At 50.6% G+C, this 20,595-nt stretch overlaps 1 protein-coding gene across 1 annotated transcript in view; it reads right to left on the reverse strand.

The window, feature by feature from the left end:
• GALNT16 (polypeptide N-acetylgalactosaminyltransferase 16) overlaps nt 1-3,628 on the reverse strand; it is a 97,607-nt gene extending 93,979 nt beyond the window's left edge. The window contains exon 1 of the mRNA XM_066273463.1: nt 3,321-3,628. Within this exon, the coding sequence (XP_066129560.1) occupies nt 3,321-3,497 (177 nt within the window). The 5' untranslated portion in view covers nt 3,498-3,628. The remainder of the gene's footprint in view (nt 1-3,320) is intronic.
• Between the last annotated feature and the right edge of the window lie 16,967 nt (nt 3,629-20,595).

Raw genomic sequence — 20,595 nt, forward strand, 5'->3', positions numbered from 1 at the left:
ACCTTAGCCTCTCACCCACGCGTGTTAGAGCATTCCTATCCGGAAAACGTGGCTCCCAAGCCCATCACACACAGGCCTGAAGGCTGAAGGCCAGCTGCACTGGCACTCCCCTCTGCTGTCACTGCCGTCCGGCACCAGCACGCATCAGTGTAGATTTACGTGGATGTCCCAACCCACTGCCTTGCCCATACGGTACAGCATGGAAACAAACCAAACCAGCCACTTGGTAAGCAGCCATTGAGGGATGCAGTCAGTATCTCCTTTTAGTTTTACCGAGTCCATGACCAATTTTTCACATCAGAATTTGTGATACATGGGCTGACAGCAGGACAGAATATTAAAAATCAGGACCACCCTGAGAAATTTCGGGCTTTATGGTTGCCATGCCAACTCCTCACAACACCAAACAAGTGCCTCAAGTCCAGAAGCAACTTGGCTGGCTTAGAATAGCCCAGACACTGTGCGGCAGAGCTGCCTCTGGGCCTAGGCTGCCATGCAGACCTTCCCTTTTCCAGCTCAGCTCCGACTCCCCCGAGGAGTGATGATGACGACGCCTGTCTGAGTTTTCTCATCCTCTGTCAGCAGGGCTGGCCACATCATTCTCTAAGAATCTAAAAATCCCCATGCAGCATCCTGACCCAACTAAAAAGAGACGTGCTTGGGAATGGTAAGACCAGCGAGAGGTTAACCACAAATCTCAGGGCGAAAGCCAATCCTCGGCTGCACCTGCTCCTTTTAAGTTGAATAAAGCGTTCTCCTCCTGGAGAAGCTGAATGTGCATTCCCCTTCTCCTCAGTTAGGTAAGTCAGGTTGGAGCTGGGAATAATTGAAATATGAGAGGGGTATGAAGCTAGGGCCATTGACTGCTCCCAGAGATGGGCAGAAATCTTACTTCACTCATCTAACCAGTACTTAGGTCTTGCTGTGTGCATCAGTGTAGGGATGCAAGAAGCTTCCTGCATAGTCCCGGAATGAGAGCTTACATTCAATGAGGAGACAGGGCAGATGACTGAGAATGCCACTGAAGTGAAATGCGTCAGAAAAGATAGGGATACAACAGGAGGCTGTGACAAAGGTGGAGTGTGCCTGGGGACCAATGACTAAGAAACAGCCAGGGTTAAAGCTTAAGAACAGGGAGGGAGCTGGCTATGTGCCTACACGGCCAAAGGAGGTCTGTCACTCACTCTGCCATTCTCCCTCTCTTCCTGCATCTCCACTCTGGCTCCTTCACACTTTAAACTTGGCTTTCAGTTCTCAGCCCCTCTTGTAATCTGCAGCCAGTCAAACACCACGGGAATCAGGACACGGGATGAGGATGCTCACTGGAACCATCCCCATGACCTCTAATTTCCACCCCTGAAAATGAGTGCTGCCTGCCTCCAGCAGTACCCCCCCACACACACACCATCCCAGGGGCTCTCAGTCTGAGCAGCCTTTCGAGTCTATCTCCAAAGAGCCCTGGAGGAGCAGGGGAGAAGGTCCAAGAGCAAGGTCAGGGTTCTGAAGAGAAGGCAAACGTGATGAGACCCAGCCTGGGGTTCTGAGCAGCAGTTTTCCTGTCTCTTCCCTTCCATTGTTCCTCCTCTCTCCCCCCCCCCTCCTCCTCTTCCAACTCAGACCCTCCTCCCATCACCTCACACAGAGGACAGAATATCTGGCCAGTCTGCCTGTCCCCAGCCGCTCTGAGCCCACCGAGCCTGAGATGTGGGCTGGCCCTCTGAAGATGTAAGAAGGGGACAGCTTGGATAAGTCCATGGTGTGGAAGCTCCCTGGGGACCTGGGGCCACTACTGGTTTGGCCAGTTCCACTCCAGTCTGCCAGTCCACCCAGATCCCAACATTCTGGGGTCTTCACAAGAGGTCTTTCCTCATCAGTCTTTCTGTCCAAACATCCACAGTGCTTTGGAACCAGGACCCAGTGACAGGGGCTCTCAGCCCAAAAAGGGACATTCTACCTAGTCAGGCTCACCCACAGGGGTCTGGGAATTGGGGAAGAGGGCCTTGGGAAAACCAGCAAACCCCAAGGTCTCCTCAGGCGAAGCTGGGAAATATGGTGCCTTTGCAGGGGATTTTTTTTACATGCTCTGGAGTGGGTTAACAAGACACAGAACCTGGAGCAAGATGGGAATATGAGAGCCCATTCACACTGACACCCTCCACAACCACCACCACAACCATTTTCTCAGCTGCCTCCACACAAGCCCTCCTGACCCTGCAGCTACCCAGAAACTCCTCACTCCTCCCTCCCCAGGTCCACATCTCTTCGAGTCAGAATGGCCGCCCTGCTCCATTCCCCATGCTCTGCTCCACACTTGGCTCTTCCTGCTTCTGGTCCTCGTCAGGCCAGGCTGCATCCGCCCAGCACTTGATCCCAAGGGTCGCCAAGATTCTCGTCCAGCCTGAAGAACTCAGCCTGCCAGAGCGCGCCTCTCCACGGGTCCCAGAGCCTCTGGCCTCAACAGGTGCCCCTGCCACAGAGCCGTCACCCCGCGTCCCGGCGGAGGCTGGCACGCCCCCTGCAGGGCGGCGGGGACTCCGCACGCCCCAGCCCAGGTCGCAGGAGCGCCTAGGGCCCCCACAGCTCCTCCGAGGCCCTAGCCGTGCTCTGCCGCTTTTGTTTCTTCGCTAGCTTAACCTCCCGAGGCTGACCTCGTGAAAAGGAATCTCTGAACCCGGGTGCAGGCACTGCCTGCTCACCTGTCGTGATGGAGTGAGGAGTGCGTACAGGACTAAACCTTTCACCGACCCAGAGAACCCCAGGAATTCTCCGTGCCAAAGAAACAGGTTCAAGTTGACCCGAGCTAAGAAGGGGACGAAAAGCCGGGCGCAGCAGATAACGACCCTGATTCACCTAAGCCCCCATCCCACGTCCTTGGCCCTCAGGAGGTTAAAGAGGGGGTGCGCATGGCCACCTACGCGCTCAGCCGCTCGCGGTTCCCACTACCCGCTCGCTGCGCGCAAGGTCCAGCCGCCCTACCAGGAGGACGAGGCGCCGGCAACCCCCGGCCCCGGCCCAGCGGTGCAGTGCCAAGAGAGCCGCCACGTTCCCAGTCTCGCGCGCACGCGGGGCCCACCAAACTTGCAGCACTTTCTCCCAACCCCCACCCGCTGTCACCCTCCTTTCATCCGTGCGCCTTGGCCTCGCTGGCCCTCCGGAGGTTGCCATAACAACACGCAGGAATGCTCCAACATACGCGAAGCCGGCAGGGCGCGGCGGGCACGCAGCCCCTAGCCCGGCCTCGCGCCCTCTGCAGCCGCGCGGGGCTAGGACGCGCGCCGCGGCTCCCCAGCCGGCTGCCCGGGCGCACGAGGAGGACTCACAATGAGCGGGATGGTGCGGTCTTCGCGGAGCTGCTCTGGCCTCCCGCCGGCCCTCTGCGCGCTTCGGCCGCCTGAGGACGCTGCGTGGGCTCGGTTGTCCTGCCATAAGTAGTAGAAAGTGCCCAGGATCCAGGCTACGGTCAGGATGACGATGGCATTGGCGCGGATCTTCCTCATGGTGGGCGGGCGGGCGCCCCGAGTGGGGGCCCGGGCCAGCGAGCTCAGAGGGCCGGGGCGGGGGCGCTCGAAGCCCCAGCTGTTTGTTTTCGCTCGCGCCCGGCTGCTCAGTCCTGCAGAGCAGAAAAAGGAGAGAGGTGGGGGGTGGGGGGTGATAGGGAGAGACAGGCGCGCTGAGCAATCCTCACGGTCCTAATGCCCTTCAGCCCCGCGCGCGCACGTCCTCCGGGCGTCCATTCATTCGCGCGCAGAGCCCGCCCCGCGCTCCAGCCCCCGCCGGCCGTCCCGGCAGCTGCGCTCGGCGAGAAAAGTGCGACGGCTGGGAAGCGGCGCTAGGTAATGGTCCGGAGAGGCAGACGCCCGTGGCGGAATGGCGACGGGCCAGAGCCAGTCTCTGCACCCAACGCCCAGCGACAGAGAGCCCGGCGGCTGCCCCCGCGCGGCCTTGATCGGTCCCGCTACCTCCACCCATCCCCGGGCGGAGCGGCCCTGAATCACCCGCTGAAGATGCGCGACCCCAGCCCTGGCCCGCGCCGCGTAGCTGCGGTCTGGGCTGCGCTTAAACTGCGCTTGGACGCGGGGTTTAAGGTGTGTTCGTCGAGTCCTTGATAAGAGGCGGATGGGTGGGAGACAAGTCTCTAATTAGCACCGGAATCCTCTGCAACCTAGGATTCCAAGCCACCTGAGGGCCCGCTCGGAGGAGGGATTGGAAGCTGGTGCACTTGACATTCGAAGAGAGGGAAGCTGTGAAGAGCGCTGCTGCTTCACAGCTAGTGAAAGGAGAATGGGGGTACAACCACCCCACATCTGTCATTGGCCTGGGGCTCCAGCTTTCATGATGCTTCCCTCCATCCTGCTTCACTGTCCTCTGGACAACCCTGAGGTGTCATCATCACCATTTAATCAGGAAGAAGAGAGGCCAGAGATGCTGGAAGCTGCGCCAGGGCCATGCAACTAATTAGTGGGCAGAGCCCAGTCTAGAAGCCATCTCTCCATCTGACACTTTGAACAAAAATACAAAACACAATGGTGAGAGGCACAGACACAGAAATCACTGAGATTCTGCCCCAGCTCGGACTGCTTTGAGAATCCCCTGTGAACTTCTCTCACTTCAGCAGAAGACAAGATGGGCTAAACTGGTTCTAGGAGGCCAGCACAGGTTGGAGGGCACAGAGCAGACACTAAATGATTAGATGTTAAATAAACCAAGTGGGGATCACATGGAATAAATAATGTATTGTGGCCCTGGCCCGTTGGCTCAGTGGTAGAGTGTCTGCCTGGCATGTGTATGTTCTCGGTTCAATTCCTGGTCAGGGCACACAGGAGAAGCGCCCACCTGCTTCTCCACCCTCCCCTTCATATCTCTCTCTCTCTCTCTCTCTCTCTCTCTCTCTCTCTCTCTGCCTCCTGCAGCCATGGCTTGATTGGAGTGAGTTGGCCCTGGGGGCTGAGGATCACTACATGGCCTCCGTCTTAGGTGTTAAGAAGAGCTCGGTTGCAACAACACAGATGGGCAGAGCATCTCCCCTAGTGGGCTTGCCAGGTGGATCCTGGTTAGGGCACATCGGGAGTCTGTCTCTCTGCCTCCCCACCTCACACTGAATAAAAATAATATTAATAATAATAATGTATTGCAAGGTTAGGGAAGGCTACTTACAGAAGGTGAGTAAATCTTTGAACAAATTTGTAAAAGGCAGAGAAGGAGGAGGGCAGGGCATGAGTATCCAGAGGAAAGGTTTTGGGGAGGGAGATAATTGATGTGTTCCAGGAAAAGAACTGGAGTTACTGGGTTCCAGGATACTGGGAAGGTCTTGGTGAAAGTTGAGGTTGGCTAGGCTGGGCAAGTCTGGACTCGGGTGGCCCTTGAATGCCAGGGAGTTTGCTTCCTGCTGAAGCTGCTGGACAGTGGCTGATCTGAAGGTCCACACAAAGGGTCCTGCCCTCTAAGTGAAGCCACCTCGGGAATCAGGCAAATGTTGGGATTACAGCTCATGCTTAACCCAGCCACCCCCCTCATCGCCATTCACTTCCTGATTTCTCCAGCACTCAGGACTGAACTACACAGCAATATATGCGGGAACCATGGGGCAGACCCAGTGGTCATGTCCTCTGTGGAAGGCCAGGGAGACCTTGCTCCTTAGAAATCAAGCCCCACGGGCATAAGGGAACTGCCTTCCTGGTCTCCCCACTTCCATACTGGCTTTCAGGCCAACCAGGTTGCCATAGGCTGCTTCCCTCATCCCAGCCTGGTCTATGCATATCTAGTTAGTTGCCTTTGGTCTTGAGAGAATCAGGTGAGATGTGGGATCCAAACTCATCACATTAACCCAATATGGTGGGCTCCAAACTCAGCCCTAGGCATGGCGGATGAGGCTGGACCATGCCAAACTGAAATCAGGCAGGTGGGGTTTCTGATGACACCAGAGGGAGGGAAGGAGGAGTTTCTACAAGTCCCACCCTTTATTCCCCAGGGCTCAGTGGTGAAGCTGCTACACATCTGCACCTGACAGTCACTCCCTGGTACCTCTGTCCCAAAGAGAAGTCTTCTCCACTGCTCTCCTCAACCCCCACCAGAAAACTCCATAGGAGCAGTGGCCTCTTTGGATGGTGTTAGACCTCACAGCCAGCCCTTCGTTAGATGGATACAATAAACTTCCCTGGGGTGGAGCTAAGGGGACAGGTAATTGCCATGCTCATTTGACCATAGAAATCTGACACCGAGGTTGAGTGATGGGCCTCAAGCTATAGGCACACCAGAAGAGATGGGAACTAGCAGCTGCTACCTCGGCTACAGCCCCTGGTTTTTCTTCCAGAGTCTAATCCCAAATAGGCACAGAGCTGAGCCCCAGTGTCCCTTGGATGGGATTCCGTGTTTAGAGATGACAGGGAGCATTGTTTCCTCTCTGGTCCTAGGAATGGATTCCAGCAGAACTGTAAAATCAAAGCGACACCTAAGAGACAGTGTTGCCTAACATTCGTTAAACTTTGAAAACAACAAGAGTGATAATAATAGCTACAGTTCACTGAGTACATAGCAGGTGCCAGCTGCTGTGCCGGCATCTCACACACATTGTCTCTAACACACCCACAACCCCCAGGCAAGGGCTTGGAGGCTCCGTGAGGCTCTCGATTGGCAAGAGTCCTATAGCAGGTAAGTGGTGGGGCTGGCCCAGTCCATTTTCCATGCCAGTGTCTGGGCATTAGTGCAGGGCTCTGAGGCCACTGGGCAGCCTGCAGAGTGGTTAGAAGTTCTGTATGAAGGGACCTCACTTCCCCTTCTGGCCTTCATTTTCTCTTCTGTAAAAGGAGAGATGACCTTTAAGGCCCCTCCAACTGTGCGATTTTGGATGTCCAGTTCCTTGGGCATGTTCTCCCTTGTGGCACTGCTCTTGGGCATGGTCCCCTTCTTTTTTAACACTGCTTAAGCCAGTGTTCAGGTAAGCTGGGCAAAGTGCCATGTGCCTTTGGCGCTCACAGAGGCCCCGGGGAACTCTCTGCCCCTGCATTTGACGTAGGGATTTGGGAGGCGGGTGGATAACAGGAGAAAAGGTATACCTCAGTGTAAGTCTCTAGCTCTAGAGTTTGACAACCTGAATTCACACACTGGTTGTCACATATTAGGAGAGTGACTTGGGCAAATTCTTAACCTCTCTTAGTCTCAGTTTCCTTAACTGTAAAGTGGGGTGCGACAGCCCTTAACTTGCAGCATTGCTGGGAAAGGCAGGATGAAATAAAGCATGTCAAGTCCAGGGCCTGGTAACCAGCCCGGTTCTGGGAGACCCGCGCTCACAGGCACTGCTCTGGCTGCTGGGGGAGGGAGGGGGACTCCCGAAGGGCCTGCCCAGGGCGCACACACAAGGTTGCTGACCAGTCCTGAGGAAGAGGGCAGACCCCAGGTAGGCCTCTCTAGCCACACCCAAGGCCCAACAAGGACAGCTTCCTGTCCTGCAGTGGTGGCTGCCTTTCCAGAGTTTCTGTTGAGTAGACCAGAGGCAGGCCGGGAGGGCTGGGAGTCAGAGTGCAGGGCCCCAGCCTCTGCTGGTGTCTATTTAAAAAAAAATTTTTTTCCCATTGATTTAATTAAGATAGAGAGGAAGGAAGAGAGAGAGAAAGAGAGGATAAAGGAGAGAGACAAAAGCATCAACTCATTGCTCTTATTAGTTGTTCCATTTAGTTGTGCACTTATGGGCTGCTTACCATATGTGCCCTGCCTGGGGATCAAATGCACAACCTTGGTGGCCAGGACGACGCTCTATCCACTGAGTCCCCTGGCCAGGGCCTGGTGTCTATTCTTTTTTGTTTTTTTTGTGGGTTTTTTTTCCGAAGTTAGAAGTGGGGAGGCACTCAGACAGACTCCCACATGCTCCCGACCGGGTCCACCCGGCATGCCCACCAGGGGGCAATGCTCTGCCCATCTAGGGTGTTGCTCTGTTGTAGCCAGAGCCATTCTAGTGCCTGATATGGAGGCCATGGAGCCATCCTCAGTGCCCGGGCCAACTTTGCTTCAGTGGAGCCTTGGCCGCAGGAGGGGAAGAGAGAGAGGAGAAGGAGAGGGGGAGGGGTGGAGAAGCAGATGGGCGCTTCTCCTGTATGCGCTGACTGGGAATCGAACCCGGGACTTCCACACGCCAAGCCGATGCTCTACTGCTGAACCAACCGGCCAGGGCCCTGGTGTCTATTCTTGATGGCAATACACATTGCCTTTGAAACCCTGGACCAGCTCATAAGCCTCTTATCCTGTCTGCAGCTGCAACGGGGGCCTGGAAGATGGGTGAGGGCTTGGACCTCCATGTCTGCTTTAAGCAGGAAAAGAGGAAGGAATGGTGAACATATGTTACTATGCAACAGGCAGTGTGCCAATACACGATCTCAGACTACTCCTTGCGACCCTGTGAGGAAGGTGTGACCATCTCCAATTCACAGATGAAGAGACTGAGGTCAGGTAGCCACCAAGTGGCGCATGTGGTACCCACTGCCAGGTGACCGCACTCAATGCACCAGTGTATCCAAGGGAAAGTTATTTGTAAGTTAAGTTTACATAAACTATGATAGATTGAGGAGAAGACCTGGCTCTTTGAAAGGAACTCAAAGAGTCTTATTATTAGTCATCATTGTATTTGTCTGATAAAGAGCTTTTCACATCAGTCTCTGCCACTGGAATGCCAGCTCCAACAGGGCGGGGGGGGGGTGTCCTGATAGGTTCATCACTGTCTCCCCTGTGCTTAGAACGGTGCTTGGCATATAGTAGCACATAGTACATGCTCATTAAGTATTTGTTGATGGGAGGGAAGGAAGGAGGGGAAGAGGGAGACAGGTAAGGAAAGGGGTAGGGTACTCTGTGAAACATGACTTCTCTCTTAAGTCAAGCACGTGAGAGTCAGGTGCAGGAATAGAGCCCAGAGAAAAGGAGGGCTGCATCTAAGATCAGTGTGGGCTTGTGTAGTGAGTGACCCAGGTCCCCTCACAGTGCTTCCTCAGAAGCAGCTGGCTCCCTCCCCCAACCATGGGCCAGGGGCCAAACTCTGCTGCCCAGGATGAGAGGGTGAGAAAGTCCTCTGTAGTCCCATCAGCAATCAGAGAAGGAATGGCCCTGATTTGGTGGGTAACTGCAGTTACTACGAATGTTATTACTGATCATGAAATAGCCCAGCTGTTGCATTTGGGAATAATAGGATTGCAGAGTCTGAGGGCTAATTAGAAATGTGTCAAATGCTTTTTCCTTAACAGCAAGGAATTCCTACAAAGGAAAATGCATAAATAAAGCCAGCTGGTCAGCAGAACTGGTCCCGGAGGCCAAGTACTGTCCAAGTCCTTCCTGACCTCTCCATCTCCACCCGCTTTGTCTTGGTCCCTTCCCATGCTCCACAGCCTCTGCAGAGTTGAGTGGCAGAGGTCCTCGGAGCAGCACATACGACCCAAAGTACTAAGCCAGTGCCTGTCACATGCCTGAACTCCCTTGAATGGGAGTTCCTCTGAGCAGGGCCCGGCAGCCTTTTGTGTATCACCAGTTCCTAGCACAGTATTAGGCATCACAGCAGCACTCACTAAATACTTGTGCAGAGCAAATGAATTAATAAATTATCTAAGGCGACAGGCTGCTGCTTCTCCACATCTTGTCCCATGAAAATGCCACTCAGATTGTAAGGGCAATGGCTATTTGCTCATAGGGGTGGTATTTTCAAGTCTCTTTCTTTCCTTTCCTTCTTGAATGCCTACCATGCCAGGCATTTCTAGGTTCCAGGGATATAAAAATGAACAAAAGCTGGTCCCAGCTTCTGAGGATCCCAGTAACTGATAATGGGGAAATACACATAAATGATCAGGATCATTTATATAAGGGTTCCCGAGAAGCCCAAAAGGAGCTTCTTCACAAGGAAAAAGTCATCTGAGAGCTGAGTCTGAAAGGGTAAACAGGTGGGCGAGACGTGGAAGGGAATTCTGGGAAGAGGAAGAGGCACACAAAGGCACTAAAGTGTGGAAGAGTATGGGAGCTCAGGAACAGAGTGTTTGGTGGGTGTGGTGTCAGGGGTGGCTGTGGTGATGAGGTTAGAGGCAGGTGTGGACCAGTTATCGATGCCTTCCATGCCTTTGTTAAGAAGTTTGGACTTATTCTGGTAAGCCATGGAGAATCATCCAACAAGATTTTGAAATAAGGAGTGATGTAATCAGTCATAAATTTCAGCGAGGAGGCTAAAGACTGGTGGCAGGGGATCACGATGGTTTTGCAATAGTTCAAACAAGCGATGCTGTGAGCCTAGACTAACTAGTGCAGGAACACTGGCGCAGAAGAGACAGAAGGTGGACTCAGAGGACTTGGTGATCAGTGGGAGGGGGAGTGAGAAAAAGGATTTGAGAATAACACGTACACTTCCTGTGTAGGAGACAAGCGCTTCGGTGTAGGGTAACCGTTAACTGAAACGGGGAGTACAGGACGAGGTGCAGGTTTGGGAGGCATGTTCTGAACTGCAGTTCTCGGTGCTCCGTTCGGAAAGGCAGCTGGAGATCCAGGCCTGCTGTTCAGGAAGGGAAGTGGAAGAGACCAATCAGGTAGAGATAACAGAACCAGAACAAAACTGGGCAAAGTCGGTGCTGGTGACCGCCGAGGTACCCAGCAGCTAGGCCGTGTATCCGAGATTAGGACTTCTGGATCTCTCCTGTGAAGATGAAGAGGCAGAGGCAGAGGGCTATTTTTTTTTTCTTTCTGCCATCAGATGCCCTGATTCAAGGTCCTGAACCCAGGCTCTTAAGAATACTCATTTCTTTATCAAGGACCTTATCATCTGGTACATATTAGGATGGACCTCACACCAGGGCTGGAACAAAATTAGGCTCAAAAATAGGTCAGAGGTCCTGGCTGGTTGGTTCAGCGGTAGAGCGTCGGCCCGGCATGTTGAAGTCCTGGGTTTGATTCCCTGTCAGGGCACACAGGAGAAGCGCCCATCTGCTTCTCCACCCCTCTCCTTTCTCTCTATTTCTCTCTCCCCCTCCCACAGCCAGGGCTCCACTGGAGCAAAGTTGACCCAGGAGCTGGGGATGGCTCCATGGCCTCTGCCTCAGGCGCTAGAATGGCTCTGGTCGCAACAGAGCAATGCCCTAGATGGGCAGAGCATCGCCCCCTGGTAGGCATGCCAGGTAGATTCAGGTTGGGCGCATGTAGAAGTCTACCTCCCTGCTTCTCTCTTCAGAAAAATACAAATAATAATAATAATAATAATAAAATTGAGTAGAAAAAAAAAATAAATAGGTCACACAATAAGACCAGAGGGAATTTGAATTGGAAAGACCCATGGCCCTGGTCCTGCATTTCCTTCAGTCTAACAGTGCCTATAATTTGATACTTCTAGTTTTCTTGAGAAACTGGGAGCAGAAATTAAGAGAATGTTCCCAGGGTTGGTATATATTTTGAAGCTCTCAGCAAAGCTGAAAATATCCATCGATGTATTTTGAAGTGTAATCTCAACTCCCTTACCAGCCAAAATAATTGAACAGGAAGAAAAAGCTGTTAATGCAGGAGGCGTGTAACATCAGATCCACATGGCCTGGAAATTTACCATTGCAAAGCAATTGAGGGTTTTTATAGCCAGTGTTTACAGTCATACGTGTCCCCTCTCACTGAGCCACCTCTGAAGCCATTAAAAGGCCTATCAATCTGGCTTGGCTACTGGAACTGTTCACAGTGTCTGGAGCTGATGTCAAAGCAGAGAGAATTTTTTTACAAACCATCCTGCCGTTTTGTCAGCATATGAACCTCAGGGTGTTCGCTCCCGGTAGGTGGCACAAACTGGGGACTGTCAGTGCTTGCGGAGCCAGTGATGGCAGAGCTCCGTAGACCTGTGGCCGAGCCCGTCCCTCTCCCCCTCGCCATCCTGGCCCTGTGTCCATGCCAAAAGGCTGTCCTCTTACTCTGGTCTATGTTGGCATTTCTCCCTCCAGCCCAACAAAAAAATGCCTGCCTCTGCCTCTTGTCCTGGACAGTAGGTCTGAAGGGTGCAAGTTCTTCAGCAGCGGGGTGGAGGCGTGCTGCCTCTAGTATACTTGACTGTCTTCTGTCAATTCTTGTGTGCTATTTTCCATTTGGAATTTGACTTCAGGTTTCTCCTGAAATTACTGATCCCCCTCCCCTATATTTTGTGTCCAATGATAAAAATTTCTAAGTGCATTCCAATCATTTGTCTTTCCTTCCATTTCGGAATCACCTATTTCTATAAAGGCCAGTACCTAACGACAGAGTAGTGAGTGTGTTCTTGGGCAAGTGAAATGCCCAGCAGGTGGGAAACCTGGGCAGGAGCCCCAGGTGTGCCATCAGGTGGCCCTGGAACGTCACCAGGACCTCTGTCTTATGTTTAAAATGAAATCTTCAGTACAAAAGAACTTGGAAAGTCCTTTCTAGTGCTAGCATTTTAGGATTTTATTTACTTATTTTACTATTTTAAACCATCCCTGCCCCAGCAAGAATTATTGGCAATAAACTGAGATATGCTTTTCTTTATTATCATTTGGTCCCCCTCCATATATTACATACATACATATACATCCAAAAAATTTAAAATATTCCACTGGGTCAATCTGAAAACTTCCAGATTACAGCATACCTAAAAAGGAGAAATGAGAACAATGTACAAGAAATTGGCATGTTCAGGGAGGGGATTTGAGAACAGGAGTGGGAAACTTTTCATTGTATATATTGTACCTTTGGAAATTTTTGCCACATGCATTTATTACATCTTCCATTAACTTTATATTTAAAGCAACAGAAGAGTTTTCTCTTTTTCTTTCTTCTACCACAGGCCTTTGTGCAGCTCAGTTCTCGGGGAGAGGAGCCCACAGTGGGGCTGGCATCGCCCGCTGGAAGCCACCCCTCTGCCCAGGCCTTGTCTAAGCCCACCTCCAGCAGGGCTGGCCAGCAGCTGGAAGCCACCCCTCTGCCCAGGCCTTGCCGAAGCCCACCTCCAGCAGGGCTGGCCAGCAGCTGGAAGCCACCCCTCTGCCCAGGCCTGGCCTAAGCCCACCTCCAGCAGGGCTGGCCAGCAGCTGGAAGCCACCCCTCTGCCCAGGCCTGGCCTAAGCCCACCTCCAGCAGGGCTGGTCAGCAGCTGGAAGCCACCCCTCTGCCCAGGCCTTGCCTAAGCCCACCTCCAGCAGGGCTGGCCAGCAGCTGGAAGCCACCCTCTGCCCAGGCCTTGCCAAAGCCCATCTCCAGCAGGCTGGCCAGCAGTCCTGCCCCCTGGCTGCCCGTGTGCAGGACGGGTTCTGCGGGTGCACACTGTGGTAGGCTGCCCTTGCCACTGACACTCCAGCTGGGCTATCAAGCTGGTACAGGGGACTCCATTCATGATGCTCCAGTAAGGAGCTGTCTCTCCTGGCTCCAGCAGCCAGATGGGCAAAGGGGCCTAAGAGTTCAGCAAAGGGAGAAGTGCAGCCAGCCCTAAATTCTCCAGATCTTGCCTTTCCCTTTCAAAGATAGACTGATGTTTGTTTTGTTTTCTGTTAATATAACATGAGGACAGGAACACAAAAGAAAAATGAACAAAAGGTCCAAAGATGAGTGGGGAGAAAGGACCTTGAAGGCTCCTTTTCCTCGTGGCCCCTCTTCCCGGCAGAGATGCCGCAGAGCCAGCGGCCCCACTCCCCGTACCTGCCCCAGGGCCAGCTCCCTGGCAGCTGTCCCTCAGGGCATCCAGCTGCCACCTGGCCTTCCTCTCTGTCTCCTTTTCCAGTGAGCACCTTGGATGGGTGCGGGCCCATCTCATCTGAATCCCTCCACCCCCACCCTCCCTGACTTCTCTGGTTCCACCTCCGCCTCGCCCATGTGGCTTACCTGGGCACTGCCGCTCTGCCCAAACCGCCATCCTGAAGGGCTGCTTCCCCGGGAGGAGCTGCCACCTGCCCCACCACAGGGGTAGGTCGCGGTAGATTCCTCCACCCTCCACTCGCATTCCTGGCACCCAACCTCTTTCCAGGTGGGGGCGGCTTGTCCCCCCACAGGCCATGGGAAGGTGGGGGCAAGAGGACAAGTGACATGTCATGACAGAGTCAGACGAGCAGCCGCGGACGGAGATGTGCACATGGTAGAGTGGACACGGACAGACTCCGAGAGATGTAAAAACACAGCACGCGAGGAAAGACAGCTGCAGGGAAGGATGCTGGGAAAGATAAAGCAGAGTGAAAACCAATAAAAGAGGAGTAAGTTCTAGGCCAGAAAGGCCTGAGGAGAAACATCCAGAGACGGGGAGCGGACAGCTAATGTCAGGGGAGATGGGTCACAGAGAGGAGCAGGGGGCGGGTGGTCAGCACTCGAGGGGCTGGAAGCCAGAGGAGTGGCGCCCAGAAATCTCGGGAAGGGTCACTCACTTCCCAAGCTGTTGGCTTACTGGCTGCAGCAAGCAGAACCTATTTAAAACATACCAGGCATTTTGCCTTGTTCTGTTTCCCTTGCCCAGAAAGGGCCGAAGCCAAACACTTAGGGAACCATTCCAGCGTTAGGACCCTGCACAGACCACAGCACCGAGACCATGAAAACCCCTGCCCCATCTGAGAATGACGTGCCTCTCCACCGGCACAGAAGCTGCCAGGCCACTGAACTCACAGCAGCTTGATCACGGTCCGAAGGTTGCTTGTGTCATCTACTACTACTGGGGAAGACTCAATGAGTTCCTTCATGCTGTCTTCCAGCTTCTCAGGAAGCAGATGCTGCTCAAATGTGACATCTGCTCTACAGAGATGCTGAAAAGGAGTCCTTGGCCAGTGGGAATATTCTTAATGACCACTGGAGAGGCCGTGGGTTATTCGAGTGCAGTAAAACAAAGACGAGAGCATGAGATGACGTCAAGGATAAAATGGCCCTAGGGAAACCATATGGAACTTTCCCTGGAGCATGTAGCTTTGGGAAGGTCTAATTGGGAGAAGCCCTGAGGACCCCATCCGCCTGCCCCACAGGAGTACAAAACAAGGGTGGGGGCTAGAAGTGGCTAAGGAAAGCCATCCGTGCAAGCTTTGTTCTTCTCTCTGAGAAGGCGGGAATGAGAGGTTCTTCCTTCCCTGTCTGGTGAGCCTGTGAGATGTGTAATATACTGCTTTGCATGAGATTTATGAGTGATTTATTGGTTTATGATCAAATCAAATTTTGCCTGCCAGAGAAGTTGGCTTTTCAAAATAAATTTGAGGTTAATCTTATGTGGGTTTTTTTGTTGGTTTTTTAAAAAAATATTTTATTTATTGATTTTACAGAGAGAGGAGAGGGGAGGCAGCGAGGACTATTGACTTATAGTTACATCACGTTAGTTGTTCATTGCTTGCTTGTTGTATGTACCTTGACCAAGCAATCCCAGGGTTTTGAACTGGCGACCTCAGCATTCCAGGTTGACACTCTACACACTCTATCCACTGCGCCACCACAGGCCAGGCTAGGTTAATCTTACGTTTAAAGAGAAAGATGGTTTGTGGAGTTGAGTAATCATCCAGGTTCATGTCGTAACTTTGGGATTCTGAAGGTCTGATTTGGGTCGACGTAGGGGTGAAGGTGGGACTGTTTATAGATCCACCTATAGTTCGCTTTTAGGTTGCTATCAAGCATTACTTTAAAATGAACAAAAAATTTAACAGGTAATTGTATGCAGGAGTTAACTGCTAAAGAAACAGAAATTTTTAAAAACCTATTATTGTGGAAAATTTCAATATTTTAAAAAGTAGCAAACCTAATATTGAAAAACCCAGCTTTAACAATTATCAACTTGTGGCCAATTCTGTAACAAACATGGACTTTTAAAAAATATTTATTTCTAAAATTGAATATATTGGGGTGCAGGTTCAGGTATGCAACTCAATAAAGTATCATCCATACGCTGCATCGTGTCCCCACCATCCCAATCAGCCTCTTTCCTCCCCATTTTCCCTTTCTTTTCCCGCTTCCCCCTTCCTCCCACCCCTTTCCCTCTGACTACCACCACACTATTGTCTGTGTCTTGTATGTATATATATATATATATATATATGTTTATTCTGCTTAGTCCCTTCACCTTCTATCACCCAGTCCCCCAACTTCCCTCTCCTCTGACAGCTGTCAGTCTGCTCCATGCATCCATGCCCTGTCTCTGGAGAAACGTGGACTTTGAACCAGATGATAGAGAGAATCAATTTTTCAGTACAGGACAAATATGATGTCCTACTGAGGCTGCAGGGCCGAAGTTTCTGCATAAATGCCCTCGACTGGAGCCTAGAGTACGAAGAGAAGGACCTGTTCTGGGTTAACAACCAAAGAAGAAATTTGGGACTCAATAAACAAAGCAAACCATACTCCTCTCACCCCCCTCCACTGAAGGCGACACATGCACTAGTAATAGTAACAGTGGTTACCTCCAAGGAAGGAAAGGACTAGCAAGGAGATTCCTTTTCCATGCTACATGTTTTAAAAAGTTTTGTACTAGGTGGAAATAGTAACTATTTTTAAAGTAACTTGTTAAAAAGAAACATCACGAAGCTGTGCAGTCACCAAGTCTACTAGGGATGACTAAAGGGCCAACTGCCTGGACTCAGACCACCACCACATCTTCATCCCATTTTGACCTGCATTGCCGTTTTACAGTAATTTACTCAGCTAGATGAGTGTACAACCTTCCAATTCCATGCTGCATCACCAGGAGAGATATTTCAAACAAAACAAAACAAACAAAACCAGCCCTTAATGGTTACAGGGGTGCATCCATTTGTCAAAATTTCACCAAGTTGTACTCTTAGGATTTGTACACTTTACCATATGTTCATTTTACTGCAAATAAATAAAGTTTTATTAACAACAACAACAACAAAAACTCTCAGCCCTGAGTACAAATAAGCCAAAGATTCTGGGGGCCTATTAGATTGGTGGTTTATAGAAAGCTGTTGCTTTGAGAAAACAACATGATGCAAACTTTTTGCAAAAAACTTGCTCTTTGGAAACCACCACTATAGCATGTGCTTTTGGTTAAGCATTCCACGGCTGAAACGCAACTCTGCTCAAATGCCGAGAGGATGAGGCAAAGTCTTGGCCAAGGTCAGGCTCTGCTGATGGTTTGAGAGGGGATGGCAGCCAACTGCTCTGCACTTGTATAACATTTAAAAAAGAAAAACTAACCCGAGTCATCTTCTGTTCCTTTTCTGAGCCAACTTTAGTCCTGCTCATTGTATCCAAGAACTCGGAGGAAGCCATATGTGCTGCTATAGCCCAGGCCTACCAATCCCCCGGGGCCAAACATACATACATATCTTGATTAAAAAGAAACTAAGCTAGCTGACTGGGGATCCAGTTGGCCTTATGGGATATAATGAAAGATGTCAGAATTTTAGATAGAGTTAGGATCCATTTAGGACAGGGCGGAGAAATATACTTTAGCTTCACTTTTGACTAGCTGGTCACTTTTTTTTGGAACAACCACCAATTTGGTGGATGGGGGCTCATGTCGAAATGTAGGCAATTATTGTAACAAGAGCTTCAAGTTCAGCTTATCTGGTACAAATCTATGCTACAAAGAAAAGTCAATACACCATGCCCTCTGGGACTGAAAATAAGCACAAGGATGGACTGGAAAATATATTTTCTGCCAGGTTATAGGGAATGGATACATAGAGAAATGTCTTTCAGCAGCTTGTAAAATACGGACTTTACATTTTGCATATGTCTGTCTAGCCCGGCAAAGGTAAGCAGGATTAAGTACAAGGCAAGTCAAAATTATACAAAATGCAGGCCCCAGAGACTTCCCAGTCTGCCTGGGAGTTCATCAGGTCTTAGGATTCATAGATGGATAACAATGTGTTAATAGTGCGGGCCCCTCAAATTTTCTTAGGCAGTCATGACAACATAAAAAAGAGAATATTTTTAACTTATTGGTTTAATGTTTTCCTTTTAAAGTACCCAGTTCTATTCCATTCTCTCTAATAGTATGGCCTTAATTTCCCCTAGCCTTCAAATGGAAGCAGCCACTCTTTGTTTTCTCAATATATCCTCCCATCTACAATACTTGGCAAACTTGCCTCATTTCCATTCTATGCTTATCACTTATTAAACCTTACAGCACTAGCAATGTGGCTGAAGATAAAGATTTCTCTTCTTTCTCTATTGTTAAATAGCAAGCTGAGTAGAAATGTGAGTTCCCCAGGCCACACACACACAGGGCACAGCAGTGGTGAGAAGAGTATTTTGACCGCAGTGGAGCACCAGATGGAAGCAGCAGGCCTCTCCCTCATCAGTGAGGCCAGGAGGACATGGTGTGGCATCCTGCTTTCCCTGGCCCCCTCCTTTCCACGAACAGTCTCCAATCCCAGGGCCCGGGGTGGATGAGTGTGCAGTGAGGCAAAAGGCACTCCGCACTCAAAGGAAAGTGCCACAAAAAGAAGTGTACTGGCCGAATAGCTCAGTTGGTTAGAGCATCATCCTGATACACCAAGGCTGCGGGTTTGATCCCCGGTCAGAGCACATACAATAATCAACCAATGAATGCATATATTAGTGGAACAACAAATTGATGTTTTTTTCTCTCTCTCCGTCTCTTTCTCTAAAATCAACATATTCCAACTCCTAATTTTTTTGGTAAATAAAGGAAGCCAGAAAAGTTAAGTGATTGGTTCGAAGATACACAGCAGATGGCCGGAACCAGAACCCAGATCATCAACTCACAACAGAACTGAGGACAGTAAAAAACAAAATATAAAGTTCATGGACTACATCCCTATCACCCCCACCAAATAAACGTACCTCTTTTAAAACAACCCACGGCTCAATCTCTCATTTCTTTTTAGCATTGTTAGCTTACTAAGCTCAAATTTCTGATTCATCCAGGACTTAATAGGGACTCTGGTGGCCTCCAGAGTCAGAATCCTAACTGCCCAGCACGTTGCAGCCTGCGAGGGAAGATCTTCAAGAAGCAGAAGTGGAATATAAGTAGAATATTCTGGACCACACATCATGCTTATAATAAGGCCGACTCTAAACTCAGTGGCTTTTGAAGTTTATGCTCTCAGAAAGACAATAGGCTACCCATTCAGTAAAGAGAAAAATTTAGCAATTAAAAATAAATAAGGAAGCCAGAAGGAGGGAAATACTCTGAGTTCAGTCTGAAGGGTATGACATTAGCTACCTCCATTCAGTTCGGGCAAAGAATGACTTTTTAAGGCAGTGTACATCACATTAAAAGAGGGACATGCCTGGATGCATGAACTAGGTCCTTTAACATTCCCTATTCCTATGTAAACGAAGTCAGCTCTTGATTGTACCCCAATGATATGCATTTGGACCCGCCACCCACAGTATCTAGGTACCTCCAACCAGAGTTGTCCAAACACGGAGCAGATTAGAAAGAGGCAATGGTCTCGCCCTGGCCGGTTGGCTCAGTGGTAGAGCGTCGGCCTGGCGTGCAGAAGTCCCGGGTTCGATTCCCGGCCAGGGCACACAGGAGAAGCGCCCATCTGCTTCTCCACCCCTCCCCCTCTCCTTCCTCTCTGTCTCTCTCTTCCCCTCCCACAGCGAGGCTCCAATGGAGCAAAGATGGCCCTGGCGCTGGGGATGGCTCCTTGGCCTCTGCCCCAGGCACTAGAGTGGCTCTGGTCGCAAAAGAGCGACGCCCCAGAGGGGCAGAGCATCGCCTCCTGGTGGGCGTGCGGGGTGGATCGTGGTCGGGCGCATGCGGGAGTCTTGTCTGACTGTCTCTCCCCGTTTCCAGCTTCAGAAAAATACAAAAAAAAAAAAAAAAAGAAAAAAAAAAGAAAGAGGCAATGGTCTAATATACTTCCCACCTTCCCAAATAAGATGCTGGCATTTAAGTAAGGGCCTTGGTACCTCAAGCAATGGGGGTGACTAATGCAGCTCCTAGTAGGTTGGAGGGACAGGTACTTTTGAACAAGTGGGCACTGGCATGTCAGCCGTGCGCCATCACCTGCTGTAAAACTGCTCCAGGCCTGAGGAAGGGTAGAAGGTATTAGATTCCAGCATGAGGAGGCAACTTGATTAATACCTGAAGTTACAGCCGACTTCTAAAATAAAAATATTTAGGGAATTATGTATTATTTTTACATTATTCAGATCAAGAGTTAATCAAAACAAGAACCATTCTTAAACACTCTTTTAGCTTATCTCATCCAAGAAAAGCTGATTCTGTTTTCCTGAAGGATTAGGTACTCTAAAAGTCACCATCTACACAACAGAAAAGACAAAAGATCAGAATGAGGAATCCTTTAAAAATATATAATAATTAGTAAACGAGCAAACTGAGAAACTATCTTCTTTAAAAATAAAGACTGAGGCCCTGGCCGGCTGGTTGGGTGGACAGGGTGTTGGCCCTGCATGCAGATGTCCTAGATTCGACCCCTGGTCAGTGCAAGAAATGACCATCTGCTTCTCTTTCCCTCCCTCTCCCCCTTCTCCCCCTCTTCCCCTCTCGCAGCAGTGGCTTGGATGGTCCAAGTGTCAGCCTCTGGTGCTGAGGACAGCTCGGCTGATTCAAGCATCGGCCCCAGACCGGGGTTGCTGGGTGGATTCCAGTCGGGGTGCATGTGGGAATCTGTCTCATTATCTCTCCTCCTTTCACTTAAAAAAATAAAATTTAATTTAATTTAATTTTTAAAAAGTGAT

The sequence above is a fragment of the Saccopteryx bilineata genome, chromosome 4 (assembly GCF_036850765.1).
Source record: "Saccopteryx bilineata isolate mSacBil1 chromosome 4, mSacBil1_pri_phased_curated, whole genome shotgun sequence".
Lineage (NCBI taxonomy): Eukaryota > Metazoa > Chordata > Mammalia > Chiroptera > Emballonuridae > Saccopteryx > Saccopteryx bilineata.